Here is a 24015-nt window from a genome sequence, read left to right on the forward strand (position 1 = left end):
GCCACAAGTCAGTTTATGGGAATTTCTGCTCTGCCCCGGCCCCTGTAAGTGCTATTATTGTGAAATTTAGGAGTAATAACTGCCTTGAAGCGGCAGACCACGCACACTCACAGAGTGGGGCTGCTGAGTCTTGAGGAGCATCAGAAGAGCCTGCCATCTGTCCTCACTCACTACAGAGTTCCAAACTGCCTTTGGAAGCGACATCAGTACAAACACTGTGTGTCGGGAGCTTTACGGAATGGGCTTCCATGGCCGAGTGCGCACAAGCCAATGGTGTAAAACACGTGGCCGCTGAACTCTGGAGCAGTGGAAACATGTTCTCTGGAGTGATGAATCACGCTCATCTCTTTGAATGTCTGGTGGATGAATCTGGATTTTGCGGATGGCAGGGGAACACTTCCTACTGGGATGCCTAGTGCAAAGGGTGCTCACACCAAATATTCATTTGATTTACCTATGAGAACCCATCTTGTCTACATGCTTTGCAGACCTTAATCAGTCCTTGTTCTTTTCTTAGTTTCAGGATCCCCTGCATTATCTCTCTGTCTTAGTGCCTACCACTTCTGCTAGGGGTATTGTTGCTGCCTTTTACCAAAGCATTTCCTGAAGGGTTGCTCTTGGAGGTGTGACTGGGCGTGGTCAGGGAGTGACAGGGGCATGGTTTTAGAATTTAGAACAAAAATTGCTAAATGTTTTTGCAGAAAAAAAGCAGATGAGAGATATGAAGAATATGAGTACAGTGGAAAGAAAGACAAGAAAGAAACGAGGGAGAGGAAAAAAGAGAAGAGAGGAGAGGAATGGGATATGAGAAAAGAAGGGAAGAAAGAAGGGAACAGAGTGAGACACACACCCACCCATATACACAATCTCACACTAACACACACCCAGACACTCACACCAATACACAGTGTGAGTTGCTGCGCTACTACCGCAAGATCAAGTCCGGAACGTGGGACTTCTTTATTCCAGCATTGTCTATGTCAAACCAGGACGGGTGGCAACCCTAGCTGGGAGACTGTTCCATTTATGTACCCCTTTCTGAGTAAAGTAAAACTTCTTTACTCTACATTTCAATCTCTCATCCTCTAGTTTTGGATTATGGTCTTTTTTTAACATTTCTCTTCCTTTGAACATTTTTAAACATTTTTTAAACATTTCTCTTCCTTTGAAATAAACCTTGCTCCTGTATCATAGCTCCTAGATCACCCTTTTTAGGCAGCCCCCCTTAAGACCCACTTTCCTCTGTCACACTTTCTTGAAGAGCTTGGATTGTATCACAGTGGTCTATTGCCCTAAAAGTCACAATAATGGGTATAAAAGCAACAGAAATGTGTTCTTTCGGGGGAAATATAGTCTCCCTGTGTCCTATTGTAGCCACACATTGATGAAGCATGTAGTGAACAACTAAAGTAAATCAGGGAACAATTTAAGAAAATACGGCTTCAATGATCAACCTAAATTGACAGTAAGTAGAAATTATGTAACCTTGAGATTTAGGAAACATCTTACTGAACGCAGCTCCAGAAAAATGCACACTTATTTCACACTACGAAAGTTTCTTAAGCTCCTGATCAACTTTGTGGATAATATATCAATCAAATAAATTGACCTCATTTGGATCAGCAAACATTTTTAGCTTTTCCTAAAAATTCAAGGACAAACCTGAGACTCCGATTGTTAAAAACACGTCTTTTGACCAGAAACGCAATGAAAATGGTGTCGGTGACTAATAGTGATAGATAGGTGCACTATTTCATGGACCGTTCACACTTGCAGGTTTTGTGATCGATTTAATGAAGTATGTAGGGATAGTAATTACAACATAGTTTTCATTGGCCACAAAGTGACTTTAGTTTTCACCCTTAAGAAAAATATCAAGCAAACTTATATAAGTAAAGTTTGCACAATAATCTTTTATATACCCGCTGCCTGCTCACTATCTTCAGCACCGGCACCGGCAGTGTTCGTAAAGCACTGATGGACCCCTACCATTGGCAGTGCGTAGGGAAACTACCAGGTCGCTTCATTATTTTTTTAAGGGGAAAAAATTAAGTTTAATGCCACTTTAATGCTATAAAAAAGTGAAAGTGATTCCCTTGGTAAATATTCTGTAATATTAATAGTAATATTTATATTATTTATATTACTCAAGGAAATAGTGAATTACAGATATTGGGGTTTGTCCGTTCAGTCAGGATACATGCAGGTTATGGATAAAAAGTTATTCTGGCACGCAGAATTAAAAGTAGTCTTATCGGCATAGCAACCAATAGAATCCTCTTTATGATTGGCCAATTCCATTGGTTGTTATGGCAATAATACTTGGCAACACAATTGGCTCACTATACACACGATAGATAGATAGATAGATAGATAGATAGATAGATAGATAGATGGATAGATGGATAGATGGATAGATAGATAGATAGATAGATAGATGGATGGATAGATGGATGGATAGATGGATGGATGGATGTCTGGACACTTTGAGGCCAGTGGCCGCCTTATGACATAAGTGCGGCTGATCGGGTTAATATGGGGAACTGTCGGCCAGTGGCCCAGTGGGCATTTGCCCAGCGTGCCAGATGGCCTGTCAACCCCTGGTAGGGCCGATGTCTAGTAAGTCTGATGTAGTATTTCAAAAGCTTGTTCTTACAATTCAGTGAACACTTTAACTCCTCAAGACTTTTTTTCCTGAAGGAAAATGTTTATATCATTATATCTCTAAAACAATTACACTGATTAAAAAATTAAGAACCAAAGGCAGTTAAAATGTAGTAAGGCTACAAGCTATGAAGAAAAAAATAAACTCCATGAGAACATAAAATAGATTTTTTTAAAAATATGAATAGTTTATGATACGGTGGGAAAATACCTGTAAAAATATTTATCTAGAACAGTTGTAGGACATGATGGGTGTGCTGTCCCGAATCTAACAGCAGGTGGCGCTCTTCAGAAGCGACTACACGGCATGAAATTATTAGACAGCAGGGGGCGCAGTGACCTCCGGCCGCGCTGATTGGTCTGCGTCACGAAATGGTAACTATGGCAGCAGCCGATCTTGGCCCGCTCCCCCGGAAGAATTCGAGTCGCCAGGCGTCATTGGGCACCCGAATCTCACGGCTCAGCTGGCGGCAGCCATTTCCTCAGGAGCCGTTTGGTCGTTGCGTGAGCTGCATTTCCAGGCGTTTTATTTACACCGCGCCCTGTAAACAGGTTGCCGGGTTAGGCCTGGCATCTCCAGGCTGATGTGCGGCCCCAGCCGGGAGGAGCATGTTCCCTAACTCCACCAGCCTGGGCCGCACACCGCTACCGCTGCCTCCAGGTCACCCGCAGCACCAGGCCGGGAACCTGTATGGCAAGCTGCCCATAAACCTTGCACCGGAACTACTGAACCCGGAGCAGCTGCTGCACGCGCACATCAACTTCCAGAAAAATGCCAAGTGAGTGTCGGGGTTCCGGCGTCTCTCACGGACTGGGGGGTAGACCTCAAACGGCACGCAGCAGCACCTCCTATACGTGTAGCCGATGACTGGGGGCTTCACGTAGCAGAGGAGCAACTAGTCGGGCAAGCTGGGTTTCTGCATTCGTATAAGAAAAAAAAGTTTCGTTTCGTAGTGGTCGTGTTGCTGTGTACGTGAGGGATGCTGGAGATGCAGTTTGGCTCAGAGGACCCAGAATTTAACAGCAGATAAGAACCATTCGGCCATCTCGTCTGCCCATATACGTAAAGACTCAGACCTTCATCACTCCGTAGTCTCGTCTTAGATTCAGGATATCTGTCTGTCCCATATATAGATTCCCCCACTGTATATGCCTCAAAGCACAGGGGTCCGGGCACTCTGTGGCCAGCGGCCGCCTGATGACCTAAGCGTGGCCGATGGCTGGATATTATCTTTTATTTATATGTTATTGATATTCACGAGTAGTGTGTGGCCACGTGAATCCAGCTGGTGGCCACGCGCTGGAGCACCTGATCTGCATGTATATGGAGCGAAATAGAGCAGCAGCCCACTGCTGGAAGACCCTTTCACTTATAAATCACCTTTGCTAAGTAAAAAGGTCCGTGCTTGTTACCAAAAGGGAGAATTTTGATGTGTGATGAGCAGTCCTTGCGGTTTGCTTTGGAAGTACTCTCTATAAAAAAGTTGATGCTCAGTGTGTTTATAAAATGTGTTATCACCAGCTTTACTTGGCGTTGCTATCTGCTGCGTATATTCTATACGTACCATAACTTGGTCCTTGTGTATTATGCGGTGCTACCTATACCGGTGTATTATCTAACTTTCTTAAACAGATAATTATTCCATTTCTTAAGGCGTGCATCAAAGATTTTGGCGGATTTCAATAATTTGCCTCTTCTACCGATATTCTTGTATCTCTCTCTAATTCACACTTACACCATCCTCCACTCGTTAATTCAGAACACCGGCAATCAGTGGAACGAAGCACTTTTACCAACGTTATGTTAGATCCTGTAAGCCGGTTTCCAGTTCGGAGTCTAATTTTATTTTGGCCGGCGTTTCCTGGAAGAAAATGTGTGTGTGTGTGTGTGTGTATATATATATATATATATATATATATATGTGTGTGTGTATATAATGTATGTGTGTGTTCAGTATGTTACTGAAGTGTCTGTCAAGACTCCTGCTTTCTTGTGTCTCTGAACATGTGTGGTTACGCAGATTGATACCTTGTTTGCCGTCATGCGTGTTATACAGATGTATCTTGGCGTTTTAGTAACACTTTAATATCTTAGTCTTTCCAGAATGCTGATGAGTGGCAATGTCTTGCCTCTGCCCCCGATGCCATCATGGCCCTATGGGAACCGCAGTCCTTTGGCCAGCCCCGGCTCTTCGTCTTCCACGTTCCAGAACCGGAAGTGAGTTTTGCTTTTATTTGTTCTTATAATCCATCATTTTCCATAACTGAACTTCATGAAGCACGATTGGGGGGGTTATGGATAAAGACTTAAAATGGTTTAAGGTTTGCTGGTTTCCAGGGTAATTTCACCAGATGTGTTTATTGCACATAACCCCCCAAGTGTGCTTTTTGGGCAGGAATAAGTTTAATGCCTCTGCCTTATACTGTAAATGTATTCATCATAGCAGGATTTTTAATATCTAGATTATGCAAATATAACAAAATTGTAAAGGTGCTGCGAGAGCCGCCTTAGCAAGCTGTAGGGTATCGTCATTAAGACGTCTCTAATGACATCAATTCCTTGTGGACGATCTCCTCGCCTAGATAAGGACACGTATCCCTGTGCAGCGCTGCCATGAGAACACCCCAGATAACGCTTATGCTTTATTATTTTTAGACTTTAATTCGTTTCCTTATGAATTACACTTAGTATTTTAGGATGTTTGTAATTCACTCTTTAAATACTTGTGAACGTTAGGTTCCAGCAGTACTTTTTCCGGGAGCCAAGGCCTTAATTAATAACCTTAATTTTACATAAAGTCACCGCAGTCCTGCATGTTTTACATTTACCGTGCGGTTGACCAGCTTTATACACGTCTCTTACTTAGCCGGCTTCTTTTTGCGAAGTTTGTGCGCGCTTATATACAGTCAGAGATTAATGTTCATCTTTCTGTTTTACTTTCTATGTAATATAATGTTAAAAGTAAGAGTATATAGACACCAGGAGATTCAATAGTGCTATTATATTTATGGGAGAGTTAAACTAGACCATAACATTAACACGCTGTAACACATACTAGCACAGAAGGAGTGAGCTGTGTTCTTACAAGATTACAATCTTTACCCGTTTAGTTGCGCGATTAGGAAGAAGCCTTAGCGGCAAGCTTTTTTTTTTTTTTTTACCTGGAGCAGTAAACAAGATACAAAGGGGCTCATCTGTAACCGCTGTGTCATTTGCCTCTTTAGAGAATACATCTGTTATCCAAAGCCGTGTCTCTGCGGGGCTGTAATGATTATCTATGGAGCCAAGATAGCTTTTGAAGATGCTCCCAGTAAATGTAAAACCCAAAGTCAGATCCGAAACCAAGAGCATGGCTGATTGCAATCAGATAGACTGTGTGGCAAAATCCGGTCCACTTCCTAACATCATGTATACTGTACCGTTTTAGTGATGTGCAGATCTATCGATTCAGCAGGGTTCTGATACGACACGCTTATACCATAAAACCCGAGTGGTATTTCACTGTATCCGTTTCATATTAGAAAGGATTATCATGTTTATATTGTGTGTTTAGCCGTTCCTGTTCTTCAGCCACAACAGAGCTGATGAGATTGTGATTAGCATGTGCAGCACCGAGATGTGAGTGCCTGTACTGGCTAGCGCTCGCTCACACTAAGGAGGATGCTATTACGACCAAGCTTGTCTCATTCAGTAGAACATTTGTGGCTCATCTAAAACTGAAATAAGCTATTTAATGTTCATCATACAGCTTGTCATGCAACCACGCGGCTTTTTTTCCGAAGATACCGATATATCCTTAAAAAAACATGGTAACTTGGTTATGACTGTATGCTTGGTTTTATGTAATAAAATGGTTGTGTCTTAACCACGAACATGTGTCTTAGTTCTGTCCAATTTAAACATGGCTATTCTGCAACGTAACACTTATGACACAAAGAATTTAGTTTAAAAAAAAAAAAAAGTGAAATGTGTATAAATTCAGGTATTCAAGTAAGCTTCTCTTGATGCATTGTAAAGACCTGCACAGTGAATATGGGTTCTTTTTTGCCCAGATTACGATTTTTACTTAGACAGATTCTGCATATTGAGTCATTTTTACGGTAAGCTTTCTTACGGTTTAATTCTTTCTCACAGTGAAGTGTTTATTTTGTGCACTTTTCCTAGGTTACTATTGAAATTTTTATATTCTATTTTATATTCAGTGTACAGTTACGTTCTTTTTTACGAAAATGCAAAGGTCTCTGTAGCATTTCATAGAGTTTCTAAATACACCCTTTCAGCCTTTTAAATGCAGCGTTTGGTGGTGGCTCTTTTAACACAACAGACTGGAAAGAAAGTGTCTGCTTTTTTTTTTCAGGAGAAGAAGTGACGAGGGAAATGTTCCTTATGATGTCAAAAGGCAACGTTTTCATTCGCCCCAGCAATCTTCGCCTGCCGTTCACCAGTCCGTGCCTTTAAGAGATGACCTCAGATATTCATTTCCGGGTTCAGTTCCATTGCCGCTGCTGCAATCCCCTCCCCCCGACATTAATGGGAGCGTCGTACATTCAGGAGACTCTTGGTTGTTTGACCATATGGAAGCTGCTTTGCCTGTTGCTAAAGACAAGGTAAAAAATGCTTATGACTTGGTTTTATGCAAAAAAGGGACACTCCAGCCATCATATCCACTTTCATGCACATGACAGCTGTGTGATCCCGTAAAATGTTTGCGCTGTCCATTTTTCAAATGGGTGGGGCAATTCTGCAGAATGCCCCCAAATCCATTCGGCCAAGTGAATCTCCATGCACGTGAAGTGCTCCCCTCCGGCCGGCTCCAGCGCTGGCTTTTGATTTAATTGGGAGCACTTTTCCTGCCGCTGATTGGCTGCTTAAACAATCTACCGGTGACTGCACATACTCCTATTGATTTCATTGGAAGTGGTTACTGCCGCTGTCAGCTTAAGCAGCCAATCACTGGCAACACGTTTCTATCATGGAGAACCGAGGAAGATTTTGCGGTATACACCATAGCTTTTATTTATACAGCGCCAACAATTTACGCAGTGCTTCTTACAATACGTGTATTCAAATACTATGGCAAAACTAGAACTGATGGACTAAGGCTAACCGAAACAAGTTTGTATTCTTGAACGTTCAGTAGTAGATTACCGTTCTCTAGCTCATAAAAGATTTATCCTATTTAAAAAGGCGCGTGTGTGTTTGGTCACGTTACAGCTGAGCCAGCAGATTTTGGAGTTGTTTCAAGCGTGTCAACAGCAGATCATCGACTTGAAAAAGAAAGATGTCTGCCGAGCAGAGCTCCAGAGGGAAATTCAGCAGATATTTCCCCGTAAGTTTCATTTTGTTTATTTTCAGTGCATCTGCACACCTTCTATTTATCAAAGCAGTTTTATTGTTTCTAATGACTGTTTTTTTTTTTTTTTTGTGTAGAGAGCAGGCTTTACCTGGTTGGTTCGTCGCTTAATGGTTTTGGCACAAGGAGCAGTGATGCAGATTTGTGTTTGGTTATGAAAGAAGAGCCTGTAAGTAATTTAATTATTATATGGTAGAACATTAAAAAACAATGTCCTGCTTACTGATATTATATTAAACCCAGAACAATGTAATTGTTTGAATTAATTGTTGCTGTTTTTAAATGAACAGTCAGGGCAGGATTTGATTTTTATTTTTATTGTTTTTTTCACGTGTAAGGCTGCATTTTGGTCCCTAAATAATGGGCCTGAAAGCCCCACTAAGTTTGCTGCGCTCCGAATCTGTTTAAGACATACAATCACAGACACAATTTGCTTTTTTGTAGCTTGTGAAAATTTAAAACCATTTGAATATATATGAGATTGTGATTTAAAGGAAATCTTCATAAAGGAAAAGAAAGTTCATAAATCTTCTGGTAAAATAACACGTCAATCAGTATTTGCTCATCTTTTTGACAAAATTATCAAGGCAAGACTAATATAACTATATATATATATATATATATATATATATATATATATATAATCACACATTTTCTTTTTCCTACATTTAATGTCTTTTTGCTTATTGCTGTGGGTTTTTTTTACCCTACAGATCAATCAGAAAACTGAAGCAAGACATATACTCAGCTTACTCCAAAAACATTTCTACACTAGACTTTGTAAGTATCAGGTTATGTCCATGTTCCCCCACTGTATAGATGATTAGATTAAAGCCTTTGATTGCACTTATCTATGTTGTATGGCCAAGTGTAGTGTTACCAAAGTCCCTTTTTGTATAGTTTTATATTACTATTTTCTCCCTGATCGCTAATTATGTGACCCACACGGTCTGCTTCCTCCCTACTACAAACTGTCGCACAGAACTTACTTCATGGCCACATTCCTGTAGCACTTTTAGATGGACGTGACTTCTATGCATTAGGGATGCACCGATATATCGGTTGCCGAAATATATCGTCTGAAAAGGGCATTATCGGCAAACTAATCGCCTGCAGGGGCCAGGCTGCTTACCGGTGCGTTGGTCGCACAGTGTGCGAGCATCATCTCTTGTACCGGCAAGGAGAAGCAGGGACCCAGCGGAGTCATATGAATGCACTTCCTTCTTCCCCCTCTTTTTTTTTTTTTTTTACCGTATTTATAAGATGACCCCCAAAAATCTGAATATTAATTTAGGGGGGGAAAAACCTGAATATAAGATGACCCTATAGGAAAAAAGTTTTACTAGTAAATATTCATGTAAGCTATGTTTTCATATTTAATAAAAGTGATGATTGAGAAATGTCTTTTTTTGTTTCCTTTTATTTGTCAACCTGCCCCCCCCCTGTTATGCACATCTGCCCCCAGAAATGCCTTATACCCCCCTATATGCCACTTTGCCCCAGGATATGCATTTTAACCCCCTATATGCCACTCTGCCTCCAGAAAAAGGATATCATGAGGCACTCTTCCTCCAGAAAAGCCTCATGCCCCCCCACATAACACTGCAGGGCATCTGGATCTTAGTCTTGTAGTCAGACCTCAATTTGAGGTCTGATTAGAAGATGACCTCGATTATAAGACAAGGGCTTATAATCGAGCAAATACGGTATTTTTAATAAGTGTGGCTATTTGAATGCTGAATTTTCATTTCGGTGCATCCCTAGTAAGCAACATAGATAGCTATATATATTATATATCTCCAGGATTTTTGTTGTCCTACATGTTTGACTGTTTATTGTATGTTCACTCCTGTTGGTTGTTTTGCAGCTTATATCGAGAGACCTCAGCTAATTAGAGCTAAAGTGCCAATAGTGAAGTTCAGGGATAAAGTGAGGTAAGTGTGGAATTTTCTTTTTTCTGCACATGCATCTTCATTGGGTGTGTAATATCATTCATGTATGCGTACGTTTTCATCTAATACTAATTTAGTTAGAGATTATTTTTCGCACCAGTGCCTTTCGCAGTACTGTTTTTAGCATGGCCTTAATAAATGATTATCGCAAACCTGTTTGTTCATTAATCCAAATATATTCAATGTATTTTGTTTATATACGCAAAATGGAAGTACTTGCTTTTATTAAATTATGAAATGTTTCGGAGTTTTGTAAAATCTTCACTAATTATCTAGTTGTTACCACTTAAACGTCCCGTTAATTGGTGCGATTGTATGTGCTAATAAAAAAAAAAAAAAATTCTAAATTTTTTTTAAAGTAAAGAATTGAGCGTGACAGGTCCGCAATGGCATTATTTTTATAATCTTTCTTGTTTTCTAATGTCTTTGTATTCTTTTTAGTGGTGTGGAGTTTGACTTGAATGTAAACAATGTTGTAGGGATCAGAAACACGTTCCTCCTAAGAACCTATGCACACAGTAAGTCTTTTTCTAAAAATCTTCTGTGCACCTCGTAGTATCAGATCTATAGCTGAGTTACTCATTGTCCAGTGATATACTTGGGTGATATACATGAAGTATTTGCTGACATCCAATCTGCTGCAAGATCACGACCAAAGACTTAATATTTTTTACAGTATGTAGATGCCTTGTTGGTTTCTATTGGACTTCATTCGTGGCTTGCTGTTGTACGTCGTCCCCAATAGCAAGGCCTGCTTTTGTTCCAGTATGTCTTAATAAATTATTAATCTTCACTTTCAGCTATTGTAATAGGGCTGTGGATTGTGTTGGCTATTTATACATTACATATCCCTTAGAGCAAATGGTTGCATTACAGTTTAATTTACTACCAACACCCTGCCGGCTGCATTTATAGTAGTCTGCAAATTGTTAGGTGGGAGTAAATCAATATAATTCCTGTGAAATACAGTAGATGGGTGGATAAAAAAAGGATATCTGTAAATTAGAACAGCCTTTTTTGGTCTCAAATGAAATAAGGTTGGCATTTTGGAGTCGAAGCATCAACAGCGATGTGTGATGGGTTGAGTGGAATGACTCTTGTCTTGTCTCAATAATGCAGTCATTATGCATCTATGCTAAAACTAATTTTACATGAATACATTTTATTGTTGCTTATGTTTATTATTTGGACATAATTTATAAGATGCCGGTATGTTGACACTTCAGTGTTTCCCGAGGTTTTATGTACCACTGCCCATGAAGTCTGCTTCTATTTGCTGTTTGAAGAAGAGATCTCAGGTGTTGAATGCATTGGTAACTTTACAACTTTGAGTAAAGACTCCATTTTCTGTTCTGGTAATACAGCTGTATAAAGCATAAAACTAACGTCCTCTTTTTTTTGTCTTTTCACAGTGGAGAACCGTGTTCGCCCTCTGGTTCTGGTTGTCAAGAAGTGGGCAGGTCATCATGGAATAAATGATGCCAGTCGCGGCACTCTGAGCAGCTACAGTCTTGTTTTAATGGTTTTGCACTATTTACAAAGTAAGTGATTCCTGTCTGTGCCCATACTACACATTTGTGTCTATCTTGTCGTGATCCACAAATCGGTGCATACAAGTTCATCTGTCCTTTTGTAAAGCTGTTCTAAGTGTCTGCTTGTACAGAGCGCTCTGCTTCTTGACTTGTGGGGGCTGAATATGATGTAAAGCTCCTTTTTTCCCCCTGTGGGCCCGACAGTTACTCACAGCTGCTACATACTCTGCAGAAGAGTCATGATTAGTGAAGAAAGACACTGTTTGCATGATTAACCATATATTGAATGTAAAGGGCTTTGTGGAAAGCCCGCAAGGGAATAGGGAGTGGGCTAAAGTGACGGGGAGGAAATCTCTGCATAGGTCGATGTTACCTTGTATTACCGCAGCAGTATTGTCGGCTAAAACCATGCCATTATGATTTAAAACGTCTGCCTGACGAACATTTACTAGTCTTTTTATTTTTTATTTTTTTTTCTTCCTTGTCTGTCTTTATATTCACACAGATCTCTACAGAAATATCCTCCTACAATGTCTGAACTCCGTTTTCAATAATCTGTATATGCGTTTACTGTCCGTTTGCATATATCGTGTTGCGTCAAAGCCTTAAAGGTTTTTGTGATCTGATTACCATAGGAATGAGCACCTACTTTCCCTCAATGTTCAAGTTGTCCCTCTAGCTTTCTAGGGGTCACACATGAGGCCACGTTAAAGCACTATTGGACCCTAATATTATATAATATATATGTGAGAAACCCTATATTTTGATAACGGGTGTCACTGCATGTAATTGATTGTGACGTTGTGTTATTGCGTCGTACGAGTACTGTTTTAATTCATGTCATTTTGTTCTGAATGTTAAAAACATAGTTTGTCCCACGTGCTTTAAAACCTCAAACCTCCCTTTTTCTTATGTTCAGGATACCCTTATTCTTTAGTGTAAAACTTAGGTTTTTAACTTATGGTCAATGATTCTAATTGGGGCTATCCTTTGTGTTTTTACAGCCCTACCTGAACCCATTCTTCCATGTCTTCAGAAAAAATACCCGGTAAGTACTACTTTATACATTGATGTTACTTTTCATAATTTCATAACAGAATCATTGTGCAGCTTTTTTTTTATGCGTCATCATGATTTTACTTTTTCTTTTTCCTGTCAGGAATATTTTAATCCTACTATGCAGTTGCACCTTGTTCATCAAGCACCTCGCAATGTTCCTCAGTACATCTCTAAAAATGGGGCTTGCCTCGGGGACCTTCTTGTGGGTTTTCTCAGATATTTTGCTATAGAATTTGAGTAAGTGATTTATCTGTATACTCCATGTCCTGATATAACCCCTACAGCTCAATTGATACTATTTGGCTAATCTATTCAGCTAAAGTTATGTAGTATGTAGGAAATTTTGTTCAGACCATTTTTGTATGTACTGTGGCCCATGCATCTAACTTTTGCCCACTCCATAATTTAACCCCTTAAGGTCCAGGATGTTTATTTTTGTACCCTTTGTGACCAAGGCTTTAACAGTATTGCTTTGCTTGTGTTTAGTGTTAATTTTCTTCTTTCTCATTTACTGAATCCATATAAGGTATATTGTTTTTCAGAACAAGAAGGGATTTTTTTCACCATTTGTTAATCATATCTAATTTCCTATAAAAAAAAATAAAAAATTATATGGCGGATGTTAATGCCCCGGGGAGGGGTCACCCAGGGCCCCTGCAGTAAATTTTGGTGAAACTAAATGCCTCAACCTCGAGGTATTACAGCAACACAGTTTAAGTGACGAAATCAATCTTAGATCGCTTATTTAATGCCATGACATGGCAGGCACGTCATTGGTCGTTAACTTACTGATTTGCATGACACGTCATTGGTCGTGAAGGGGTTGAATACTATGTTTAATAATTAGAGGCCAGAGAGCCAGTACGGAGTGGGCAACGTTTCCCTTTGTCTCCGTTACAGGGAGAAGGAGGATTCTGGTTGTGCTTACTAAACTTCACCTTATAAAAGGTGAAACCATGCAGGGGCCCCCATGCTACAATGGCTGAATACAGGGGAGGGCTGGCAGCCTAAGGCCTAGGGGGAAAGTCTATTCAAGTGCCCCGTTACGCCACCATCCATGCCCATCTTTTCCTGATTGTAATGTGATGGTATTTGGGAGTACATCAGTACACTAAAAAAGAAGTCATCATACATGGGATGCTTGAAGACACAATTTAGTGCCACTAATCCTTTTTAATAAAATATGCAGATTAAAATAGAGTAAATAACACAAAACCTTTACTTTTCCTCTCACTGATTTCTGAGCCTGGACGGTTTTGTCCTCTGAAGTGACTACAAATTCAGGAGGAGGTTATATCTCTTAACTAAAAATTTAATTTGTTCAATTTATTCTTACAGAAATAAAAGTGCCAGGAAACAGATGGTCAAATACACACCAGGACAGGCTCTGCCATTCCGACACCCAAACACACACACATGCACACACACCAGGACAGGCTCTGCCATTCCGACACCCAAACACACACACACACACACACACGCACCAGGACAGGCTCTGCCACACCGACACCCAAATACACAGACACCAGGACCGGGTTTATCTACACAAAGCATTAAAAATGCTTTCTGCACTGGTTTGTTTTTTGTCCTGAGGCAGCTCCCCTTACACCTATCATCCCAACAATTTTTTTTATTTTTTTTTAATACTTTTTTGCTGCCTTCCCTGCAGACTGCTCTCCTCTGATGTGCTCTTCTCCCTGTCACAAAGAACTGTTCCTTGTGACTCTGCCCCCTTAAGAGGCACGTCGCGCCTTCAAAGGGGTGGGACGAAGAGCCTCACTGAGGCACTTAGCGGCATGTTGCATGCACGCCGGCCACTTAAAGATTTTAAAGCGGCCGCCGTGTCTTATGGCCGCAGTGGCATCTCGGTGTGCCGGCCCACCCCGGGGTGCTGCTGGCTTTTGCCCCGCATTAAAGACGGCCCTGGCACGGCCGAATCTGGCCGCTTCACCTAAAGTAGATTCAGGGCACTCTGGGGGGGCAGTTGCCCCCTGCCCAGCCTGCCCCTGGCTGAACATTCCTTGCTTAATGCCTAGTTTAAAAAGGGAAAGTGTTTTTTTTTTTGTTTTTTTTTTTTGTTTTTTTTTTATTATTCTGACTACATTGCCCATCTTGTCTGGTTCTTGATAATGTATAGGAAGTCAGTGAGATAAAATATTTACCTCCCCTGTAAACACCCGGCTAGTGAACGAACACAGCGGTCTGGATATTTATGTGCTTAACTTAAGTGTTGACACAAAATATTAAAAAAAGCATATTGGGTTATTTCTCTTGTGAATAGATGGAGCAAAAAGATGATCTCTGTACGTGAAGCCAAAGCCCTTCCGCGAGCAGATGGCATTGAATGGCGGAACAAGTACATCTGTGTGGAAGGTAGGTTTTGGGCAACTATTTGTTCTGATAAGGCAGACAAGAGACGTTAAGCGTGAATTCTCCCTGCGTTCCAGTCTTGTAGTAAAACAGCATGGGCAACTAGCGGAAACCATTCTTCAAGGTATTCTACATACGACTGGCTGATGAATCCCTCCAAAATCCCAAAACATGGTGGTGGCTTAAACTCTGTGTATTGAGAGTCACCATAGGTGGCTTAAAGTTCTGGCTACATTATAGTTCATGGACTGGGTTAATATTAACAAAATGTTAAATATGGGTGACGTTGTTTTATCCCAGATATTGCACAGCGGTGCTTTGATGTGTTTTTGTAGGGACTGTTGATATTTAGGAAGCATGAGCCATCCTTGCAGCTGTCATGGAACAATTCCATCTTACCAGATGTGCTTCTTAAAAGCAAGTCGCAAAAGGTATGTCACAGGAGCACACTGTCATCTCCGTGATGTCATTTGGCATCTCCTGTGACTGAGTCTGAGTCTCCCATTGTGGGAGACATGAAGGTTTAGAGGAGTGCAGAGTATATATAGTTGTAATGACAAAATCACAGACACAGCTGCTGCTCCCTGCAGAAAATACCCAGTCCTAGCTACAGGTTCCTTTACAAGAAGAATGATTACTTTTTATAGATTTGGAAGCTGTGAAAAGCTGTCTTGGTAACCGTTAAATTGCTTGCTGAAGTAGTTCAGGCGGTCCATTGTGTATTTGTTACTTGAATACCCTGATGTGGTGGTGTGACAGCGTTATTCTCACAGGGGTTGCAGGTTATCTCTATTCACACCTTGTACTCTGGGCACTATCGGTAATGAACAGGTTAATTCTTAACACTTATGGACAGCTTGCGGTAGCCAGTCACGATATACAGCATAGCAAGTTGTAAGCATGTTCTTTAACTGAAATCAGTGTTGTTTCATAACTATGCACTACTAGGCAAAACGAAGGTACAAAAGGATATATGTATTTAAAATATTTTGGCAAAGCACTATTTGTGCCATCATTGGATCCAGCAGTGTAATCCAGTGGTGGTTATTTGCATATGGCAACGCATGGTGATGTCACAGGGGGTGTAGTCAATAAATCAAACCCTTTTTGTTTATACGTTTGCTTGGAATTCCGCATTTATATGTGTTGTTTTTTTCTTTCTTGAGCACATTGACTTTTGATGCTCTGTCCTGGATTCATAGGTGACTTTGGATATTATTTTGTACATTGAATACAAAGTAGAGATTTGTCTTTTGTTCCAGAACCATTCGATAGAACAAACACTGCTAGAGCTGTCCATGAGAAACTAAAGTTTGACTTGATCCAGGAAGAATTTCTGAAGGTAAATGAGCATCGTTTATATACATTTGTTAGAAGTAAAGAAAGTTCTTTATTTTATTTTTAAAGTACCCAGACACACATACACACTCTTTGTGGTATGTAACAAATAATGCCCCTGGTACAGGAAAAGGCATGTGGTGTAAAATGAACATGTCCTTTGCTTACTCACAAGACCTGCATAAAATGCATAAAAAGACATGTTAATAATTTATTTTTTATCATTTAACAAAATGCAAAGTGAACGAACAGAAGAAAAATCTAAACCAATTACAAGATAATTGTATGCTTAAAGAGATGCTATATGCCACAATTACTTCTATCATAAACACTTGTAAAGACCCTTCACACTTTACTTCTAATTTAATTTTTTAAAAATCTAGAAGCGTTTAATAAATGTAGGCTGATAGATTGGAAATGGTGATCTCAGGTATTCTATCTAAACATCAATTGGGGTTTGCCTAGAGTAAAAAATACTCACTCAGATATTCAGTCTGGTACAGACCAGCAAACTAGTTCCACTCTCTTAGCACTAGATGCCAAAAAAGCCTTCAATAAGGTTTATTGAAAGTTTTTAGACATAGAATTGTAAACAATTGGTTTTCTTTGAGCCTTTAAGAATACGGATAAGATTACATTGTATGCAGATGATGTCAGGGGATGTTAGTACATCCAAAGAGTGAGTTTGGCTGTTTTTCACCCAATTTTATTTAAACATGTTTTTTTTATATTTTTTTATTAATTTATATCAGAAACAATTTTTTTAGACAAGGCAAAAAATATAATACATGCCTCTAAGACATACTAAACAATACAAAAAACCGGTTTGGTATAATTGTTTAATCATACAACTAACTATATGCCTACAAAACCCCTGGCTCTGTCAAAGTGTACCTAGAAGGATTCATGCTGTTTTGAAGGCAAAGTGTGCTAATATTGCTTAGAAGTAGATTTTTCGTCCACTCACTTTTTGCTAAATGATAAGTCGGTTTTGTGGAAGCATTCTTGTGTAGCATCATACCTGCCTACAACTTTTACACAGTACTGTGTCTCTAGAATAAGACAGACTTGGGTACAATGTTAGTATGATTGATTGATAATCGTGTCAGGCCCTGGGGTCATTTTGTCCTGGAGCCAATTTTACTGGCATTATAATGCGATAAGCCGTTTGTATATAATATATGGCTATATAGATATAGATAGATAGATAGATAGTCACCAGGCCCCATATATCTATCTATCTGTTGGTCTCTGCTGGGTCTCAGGGTCTTAGTGATGAGTCCTTGGCTTCTTTTCTGCTTCCTTTCCTCCCTTTCTCTTTCTGGAAATAGTAAATGGCATGTAGTAGACATTTGAGAGTCAAGACATTTGTTGTCCTTGCCTTTCCCCTTTATTACATTTCCTAATGAGTGTATGTACCTTACCTTTATGTTTTAAGAATAGTTACGGTATATTATTAAATATATTTTGTCGTCAATTTTAGGCCTGGGTGAGATTGAGAGACAACCGAGATTTAAACAGCGTGCTGCCGGTACGAGGTATTATTGGGAAGCAGAAGCGATAAGAATCTTCTAACGTCATGAGCCTTGGAAAGAAGGACTTTTACATTGCAATACGCTTAAAGCGCAACACTTGGATTGGATTGATTTTTTTTTTTTTTTTTTTTTTTTTTTAACCCCACACGCCAGCTGTAAAAACTTTTAGTAAGTAAAGGTTTTTGTGTACAGTAACTTCCCTTTTAATGTTTGTTGTTAAAGTCCAGTAAATGTTGACGTTCGGAAACACAAGGACTTGTGTAAATGGTGGATTTTATGTCTTTTTGGGGGAAATCTATGTACTGATGAAGTGCACTATTACTGATCAAATATATTCCCCTTTAGTCTCTGTGGTAAATGCTGTAACTTGTATCCATTCATTACATATGTACGTTGTGGATGACAGCGGGCTCAGAAACGTTTACCTCAACAGCTCATGTTACTCTTGGCTTTATTTACTGTGTATCTTTTTTAGTAGAGAGCTGTGTATCTTTTTTAGTAGAGAGCTGTGGATCTTGATCCTATCATCCACTGATTCTTGAGTTCAGAGAGATCTTAGGAGGACACGTGGCCATCATACTGGAAAGGTGCTGTTACGCTAGATTAATACAGTACAGTAATACACCGCAGTAGAGGAGACACATTCCTATTTCTGTTCTAGAATATGTTTAAAGAGACATTGTAGGTTTGCCTTAATACTGCTGAGCATTGTCACCCCTGCCTGTTTGCTCTGTAAATAATTCTCTACATGTATCCCATAATCTCTTCGATACTTTGCTTTGCTGTATGCCTGTGGCACTCATTCAAACTGAAAGCAAAATCTGGTGTGTATGTTTGTGCGGGTGTATGTATGTATATATATCAGTTGGAGAAGCTTGATACATATGTAAATGTTAATGGACTTGGGTGACTTAGCTGTTTTGTAGGAGACAGGAGGCTGCTGTTTATTATACTGATTAGCAATGATGATTGCCATTTGAAATCACCAGGAACCCAAAATCGAATTGAGCACGTCCCAAATATGTTAGACCCCTTTTATATTCTATCTTTTCTCAATGCAAAAAGTCATGCATTTCAGGGAAAGCAGGTCCTTTTGAGAGGGAGAACAGTCAAGTCTCATAACACATATATATATATATTTAATATTACAAGTGAACCTCTTCCGGTGTATGCTTTATATAAATCCATGTATAATAATAATTTTTCCGTGAAATTCCACTTTCCTTTTTAGGTCTCTATTAAATGCATTTTGTTTCAGCACAGTTTGTGCGTGTTATTTATTGTTGCAGAATAATCTGTGTTAAAATAATTGCCTTTTAATTTTTTTCACACCAGGGGAGTAATGTATAAATCTTCTTTATATGTTTTCTTTTTGTATTGTCAAATGGAATAAAGTTTGTGGTAAAAAAAAATGTAAAAAAATCATCCTGGATTTTAGTAATTATTTATAGATCTTGTTTCAGGTATGCATAGTATTGTTTGCCTGTTATATGAAATTTGCAGATTATTGGTGATATTTTGCTATTAAAATCTCAGCTTGGAAAAAACGAGGGTTTGTTTACTAAGCTAATCAAGATCTTTTACTAAGCTAATCAAGATCTGGGGCAGTGTAAGCTGTTCTGTGTATACCTGTTCATTTATCCCCTTAACGTCCGTTGACGGGTCAGGCATGTCAGGGAAAAACTGTCACTTAACAACCTATGACATGCCTGACACGTCATGTCATTAAACAAGCTTAGAAAGTGATCAACAATCAGCATCATGGGCCATGTCTGGCCCCTCCCCGTGGGTGTCAACATCCGTATACATATACCAGGAGCTGTAAATCCATACCTGAAGCGCAATGTTAGTGTAAAAAAAACAAAAAACAAGAAGTCATCCATTCAGACTTAAGGAAAGTAATTTTCTTCTAAAACCAATAAAATGGGTACTTTAGAGTAAGATCAATAGATCAATCTACACGATTACATGAAAGTTATGCCATTGATGCCTTTAAATTTGAGTAATATTTTTAGGTTATAAGGATATGCTTGGTCATAGCTTGATCAAGTGAGGGGTCAAATTGTTGTTGTGGAGTGCCGAAGAAATGTATTTCCACTTTTTGAGACACAATTGAAATCGCTCCAATATGGTGTTATGCCTTCCTCTGGATCAACATTAAAGTTGAACACAACAGACTTTGCGCTACAAGGTGCCCCCCACCCAAATGACTGTAATATAGAATTTTTATTCTAAGCCTAAACAGCAGTTCAATCGTGGACCTAATATTCTTGGTGGATATGACTTTACCATATGCAGTGAGAGGGGAAAGTTCACTCATAGAACCCTCCCATTATCACTGAGTCTATAGGATCCTGAGATATCCCGCTGACTATATATATTCTTTTTTTTTTTTATTTATTTTTTTTTATATTGGGGGGGGCAACAGATCAATGGTAAAAAGTGTAATGGCATATATCTGGTAAATTTTCTTTTCTTCACCCATATAAGTGCATTAGCAGAAATGCATGCCAGCTGGTCTATTCAGTCACACGGTTGTTTTAAATGTTTAAGAAGATAAAAAGTTCCAGAATTGCAGTTTAGTAAGGAGGGTTCCAGTAAATGAATATCTTCCCAGAAGAGCTGCTATCTACGTCAACTAATTGTGAAGAGCGTGAATCATATGTGTGTGTGTGTGCTATTGGTATTAGTCATCCAAAATGTTACAGCTTGCTACAGGTTTAATGTTTTCAATTGCATCATAACACATTTAGGGACTTGAAAGAGGATGTCTTCCTACAGACAGAAATCGATTTTGTCATGAACTGGGAAATCTTGAAAGAACCTGGATGACACCACAATATGCCAACCTGTTCTTGGTAAAAATTAGGGCTGAAACAACTAATCGATAATGAAAATCGTTGTCAACGATTTTCATTATCGATTAGTCAAATCGATTTTTATCGATTATAAAAATAGGTTTTTTTCCAGAGGAAAAAATCCTCTCCTTCTATAATCCGACCTCAAACAGAGATCAGATTATAACACCAGAATCCAGATCCCCCGCGACGCTGCAAGGGACCTGGATTCCCCTCACTGTCGGACGGTCTCTCACTTCCGTCTCTCTCCCCCCTCCTATACGCTGCTCTGCCTCCTCCCCCTCCCATACACCGCTCTGCCTCTCTCCCGACTCCCTGGTGCTTTGAACCTCCGTTACTGACAGGCACTTTAACTGCAGCTTCATAGAAGCCTCAGCGTAAGTGAAGGGCAGTAACGGAGGCTGTCTGTGCGCATCGCGCAGACCCCCACCGGCTGACAGAGAATCATCCTCTCTGTCAGCTGGTGGGGGTCTGCATTGCACAGACAGCCTCCGTTACTGCCCTTCACTTACGCTGAGGCTTCTATGAAGCTGCAGTGAAAGTGCCTGTCAGTAACGGAGCCGGGTAGAGAGGCAGAGCGGTGTATGGGAGGGGGGAGGAGTCAGAGGGGTGTATGGGAGCCACCCTCCCATACACCACTCTGGCTCCTCCCCCTCCCACTCTGCCTCTCTACCCGGCTCCCTGGTGTCCTCTGAACCTCCGTTGCTGACAGGAGGCAGAGTGGAGTATGGGAGGGGGGAGGAGGCAGAGTGGAGTATGGGAGGGGGGAGGAGGCAGAGTGGAGTATGGGAGGGGGAGGAGCCAAAGTGGTGTATGGGAGGGGGAGGAGGCATAGTGGAGTATGGGAGGGGGGAGGAGCCAACATGGTGTATGGGATGGGGAGGAGCCAGAGTGCTGTATGGGTGAGTTATAGTGGTGTATGGGGGGGTATTATGAATTTCAGGGCATATAGGGGGTATAAGGCATATCGATATTAGGCATATCAGGGGGGCATAAAACATATCTGGGGGTAAAAGATATATCATGGGTCGCAGTTGCATATCACTGGCATATAAGGTGTATAAGGCATATCGGGGGCACAGTGGCATCTGGCATATAAGAGGTATAAGGCATATATGGGGCAGAGTGGCAAGCTGGGGGTCAGATGTGCATAACTGGGGGCAGTTTGGTAAATAAAAGAAAATATAAACAAGGTTTTTTTCTCATAGTTTTTATTAAATATGAAAAATAGCATATGAATTAATATTTACTAATAACTTTGTATTAAAACCTAGTTTGAGAAACACTGTGTTTGGGTTCTTGTAGCTTTTATTATTATTATTATGTCAGTAAAATAAGAAGGTGAATAGAGAGAGGCCATTGTGATAAAGAGATGAAAGTTTAAATTGTACGTTTTTTATTACATTATTTTACATTTAAAAAAAATTGCATTTTTTTTATCCGATTAATCGAAAAAATAATCGGCCAACTAATCGATTATTAAAATAGTAAAAATGGAGGAACATTTCATGGTTACCTGTGATCTCAAACCCATAATCTACCTTTATGATCATCTGGGCAGCTAGCAAAGAATGTCTAGCCAGCTAGTTAAAAACCCCACCATTCAAACTTCCTTATGTCGCAAACCATCGGACAGACTCGTTTACCCCAACAGCGGAAGCTTAAACCCAGAATAAAAACCCCCCAATAAAATCTATTATCTACAACCAGGCAATAACATACATAAGAACATTGGATGTGATCACAGGGATGGGGAAAGACAACTGAAAGATAGAGTAAAGAGAGCACCAAGTATTAAGGGAAGGAAATCCTAAAGTACAAAGAACCATAGAACAATGACCTGATCCCCTTAGTGGTCTCATACAACCCAAAGCTCGAGGTCCTATGCAAGATATCAAAATAACTTCAAAGAACACTACAGATGAGAGGCTAAAAGAAATATTTCCGCTCCTCCCCATGATCTGTTACAGGACTAAGCGCTAAGTTTAGCAGAAAATGCATTAGGCGTTTATTTCCATGTTTCCCCTCTGGGCGCTATATACCTCTGCTGTGTTATTCAGACAACCCTACCATAGATAAATATTTGTAGGGCTGCAACTAACGATTATTTTAATAATCGATTAGTTGGCCGATTATTTTTTCGATTAATCGATTAATCGGATAAAAAAAAACAATATGCAAATTTTTTGTTTATTTAAAATGTAATGAACTGGATGTTAAAAAACAACTTAAAATTTACATTAACATTCTTATTTTGTTATGATGTAATAAAAAAACAATATGTTCAAAGTACAAAAACCCAAACACAATATTTATGAAACAAAATAACCCCAAACATTCTGAAAAGAGGTGGACTATTACTGTTCAAGAAACTTTGCCCCAGCCCTGGCACTTTGCACCCAGCACTTTGCACCCAGCCCTGGCACTTTGCACCCAGCACTTTGCCCCAGCCCTGGCACTTTGCACCCAGCACTTTGCACCCAGCACTTTGCACCCAGCCCTGGCACTTTGCACCCAGCCCTGGCACTTTGCACCCGGCACTTTGCACCCGGCACTTTGCACCCAGCACTTTGCACCCAGCACTTTGCCCCAGCCCTGGCACTTTGCACCCAGAACTTTGCACCCTGGCACTTTGCACCCAGCCCTGGCACTTTGCACCCAGCCCTGGCACTTTGCACCCAGCACTTTGCACTGTGTCCCTGCACCCAGTCTCCAACTCTGCCCTGCACCCACATTCTGCCCTGCCCCCACACTCACACCCTGCACCCACTCTGCCCTGCACCCACACTCACACCCTGCACCCACTCTGCCCTGCACCCAGTCTCCAACTCTGCCCTGCACCCAGTCTCCAACTCTGCCCTGCACCCAGTCTCCTGCCCTGCATCCCCACCCCCACTCTGCCCTGCATCCCCACCCCCACTCTGCCCTGCACTCAGTCTCCTACCCTGGCCTGCCCCCCCACCCCCACTCTGCCCTGCATCCCCTGAAACCCCACCCCCGCGAACCGCTCTGTGCGAACGGAGCCACACGCAACTAAAAGAAGGCGGAGAGTGCAGCGGAAGCGGGGAACGCTCGCGGAGGTAAGTAAAAGGAGCCGAGTGCTCCAACAATGAATCGATCACTCGATTAATCGATAACGGAAATCGTCGACAACGATTTCCGTTATCGATTATTATCGATTTTATCGATTCGTTGTTTCAGCCCTAAATATTTGTGCACATCAAGGAGTTTTGGCTTTTTTTTTTTGCGGGCTCCTGTAGAAGTCTCCTGCCCTCCTGTTCTATTCCATGTCTTTTACAAAGAATCCCGAACCTGAAACAACTGTTAGTAAGGAGCTCCCTAAAATAGGCCAG

The 24015-nt window shown here is 40.5% G+C and overlaps 1 protein-coding gene across 1 annotated transcript; it reads left to right on the forward strand.

Annotated features, from left to right (window-relative positions):
• Positions 1-3273: 3273 nt before the first annotated feature.
• Positions 3274-17833, forward strand: LOC149285490 (poly(A) RNA polymerase GLD2-B-like). Its single transcript, XM_089495265.1, has 14 exons — positions 3274-3443; positions 4760-4882; positions 7023-7272; positions 7880-7994; positions 8096-8187; positions 8732-8798; positions 9886-9952; positions 10412-10488; positions 11383-11511; positions 12507-12550; positions 12662-12798; positions 14843-14934; positions 16194-16273; positions 17753-17833. The coding sequence occupies exons 1-14, from the start codon at positions 3274-3276 to the stop codon at positions 17831-17833; spliced, it is 1524 nt and encodes a 507-aa protein (XP_089351391.1).
• The last annotated feature ends 6182 nt before the right edge of the window (positions 17834-24015 follow it).

This window comes from Sceloporus occidentalis, unplaced genomic scaffold (assembly GCF_023333645.1).
Source record: "Sceloporus occidentalis isolate IW3139 unplaced genomic scaffold, rSceOcc1.0.p SCAF_78, whole genome shotgun sequence".
Taxonomy (NCBI): Eukaryota; Metazoa; Chordata; class Lepidosauria; order Squamata; family Phrynosomatidae; genus Sceloporus; species Sceloporus occidentalis.

Bases quoted from the DNA above. Each gene is read 5' to 3' on its own strand.
- LOC149285490 (XM_089495265.1), top strand. From the start codon at position 3,274: ATGTTCCCTAACTCCACCAGCCTGGGCCGCACACCGCTACCGCTGCCT. The intron at 3,444-4,759 runs GTGAGTGTCGGG...TTAATATCTTAG, and splicing joins AACTTCCAGAAAAATGCCAA to TCTTTCCAGAATGCTGATGA. The intron at 8,799-9,885 runs GTAAGTATCAGG...GTTGTTTTGCAG, and splicing joins ACATTTCTACACTAGACTTT to CTTATATCGAGAGACCTCAG.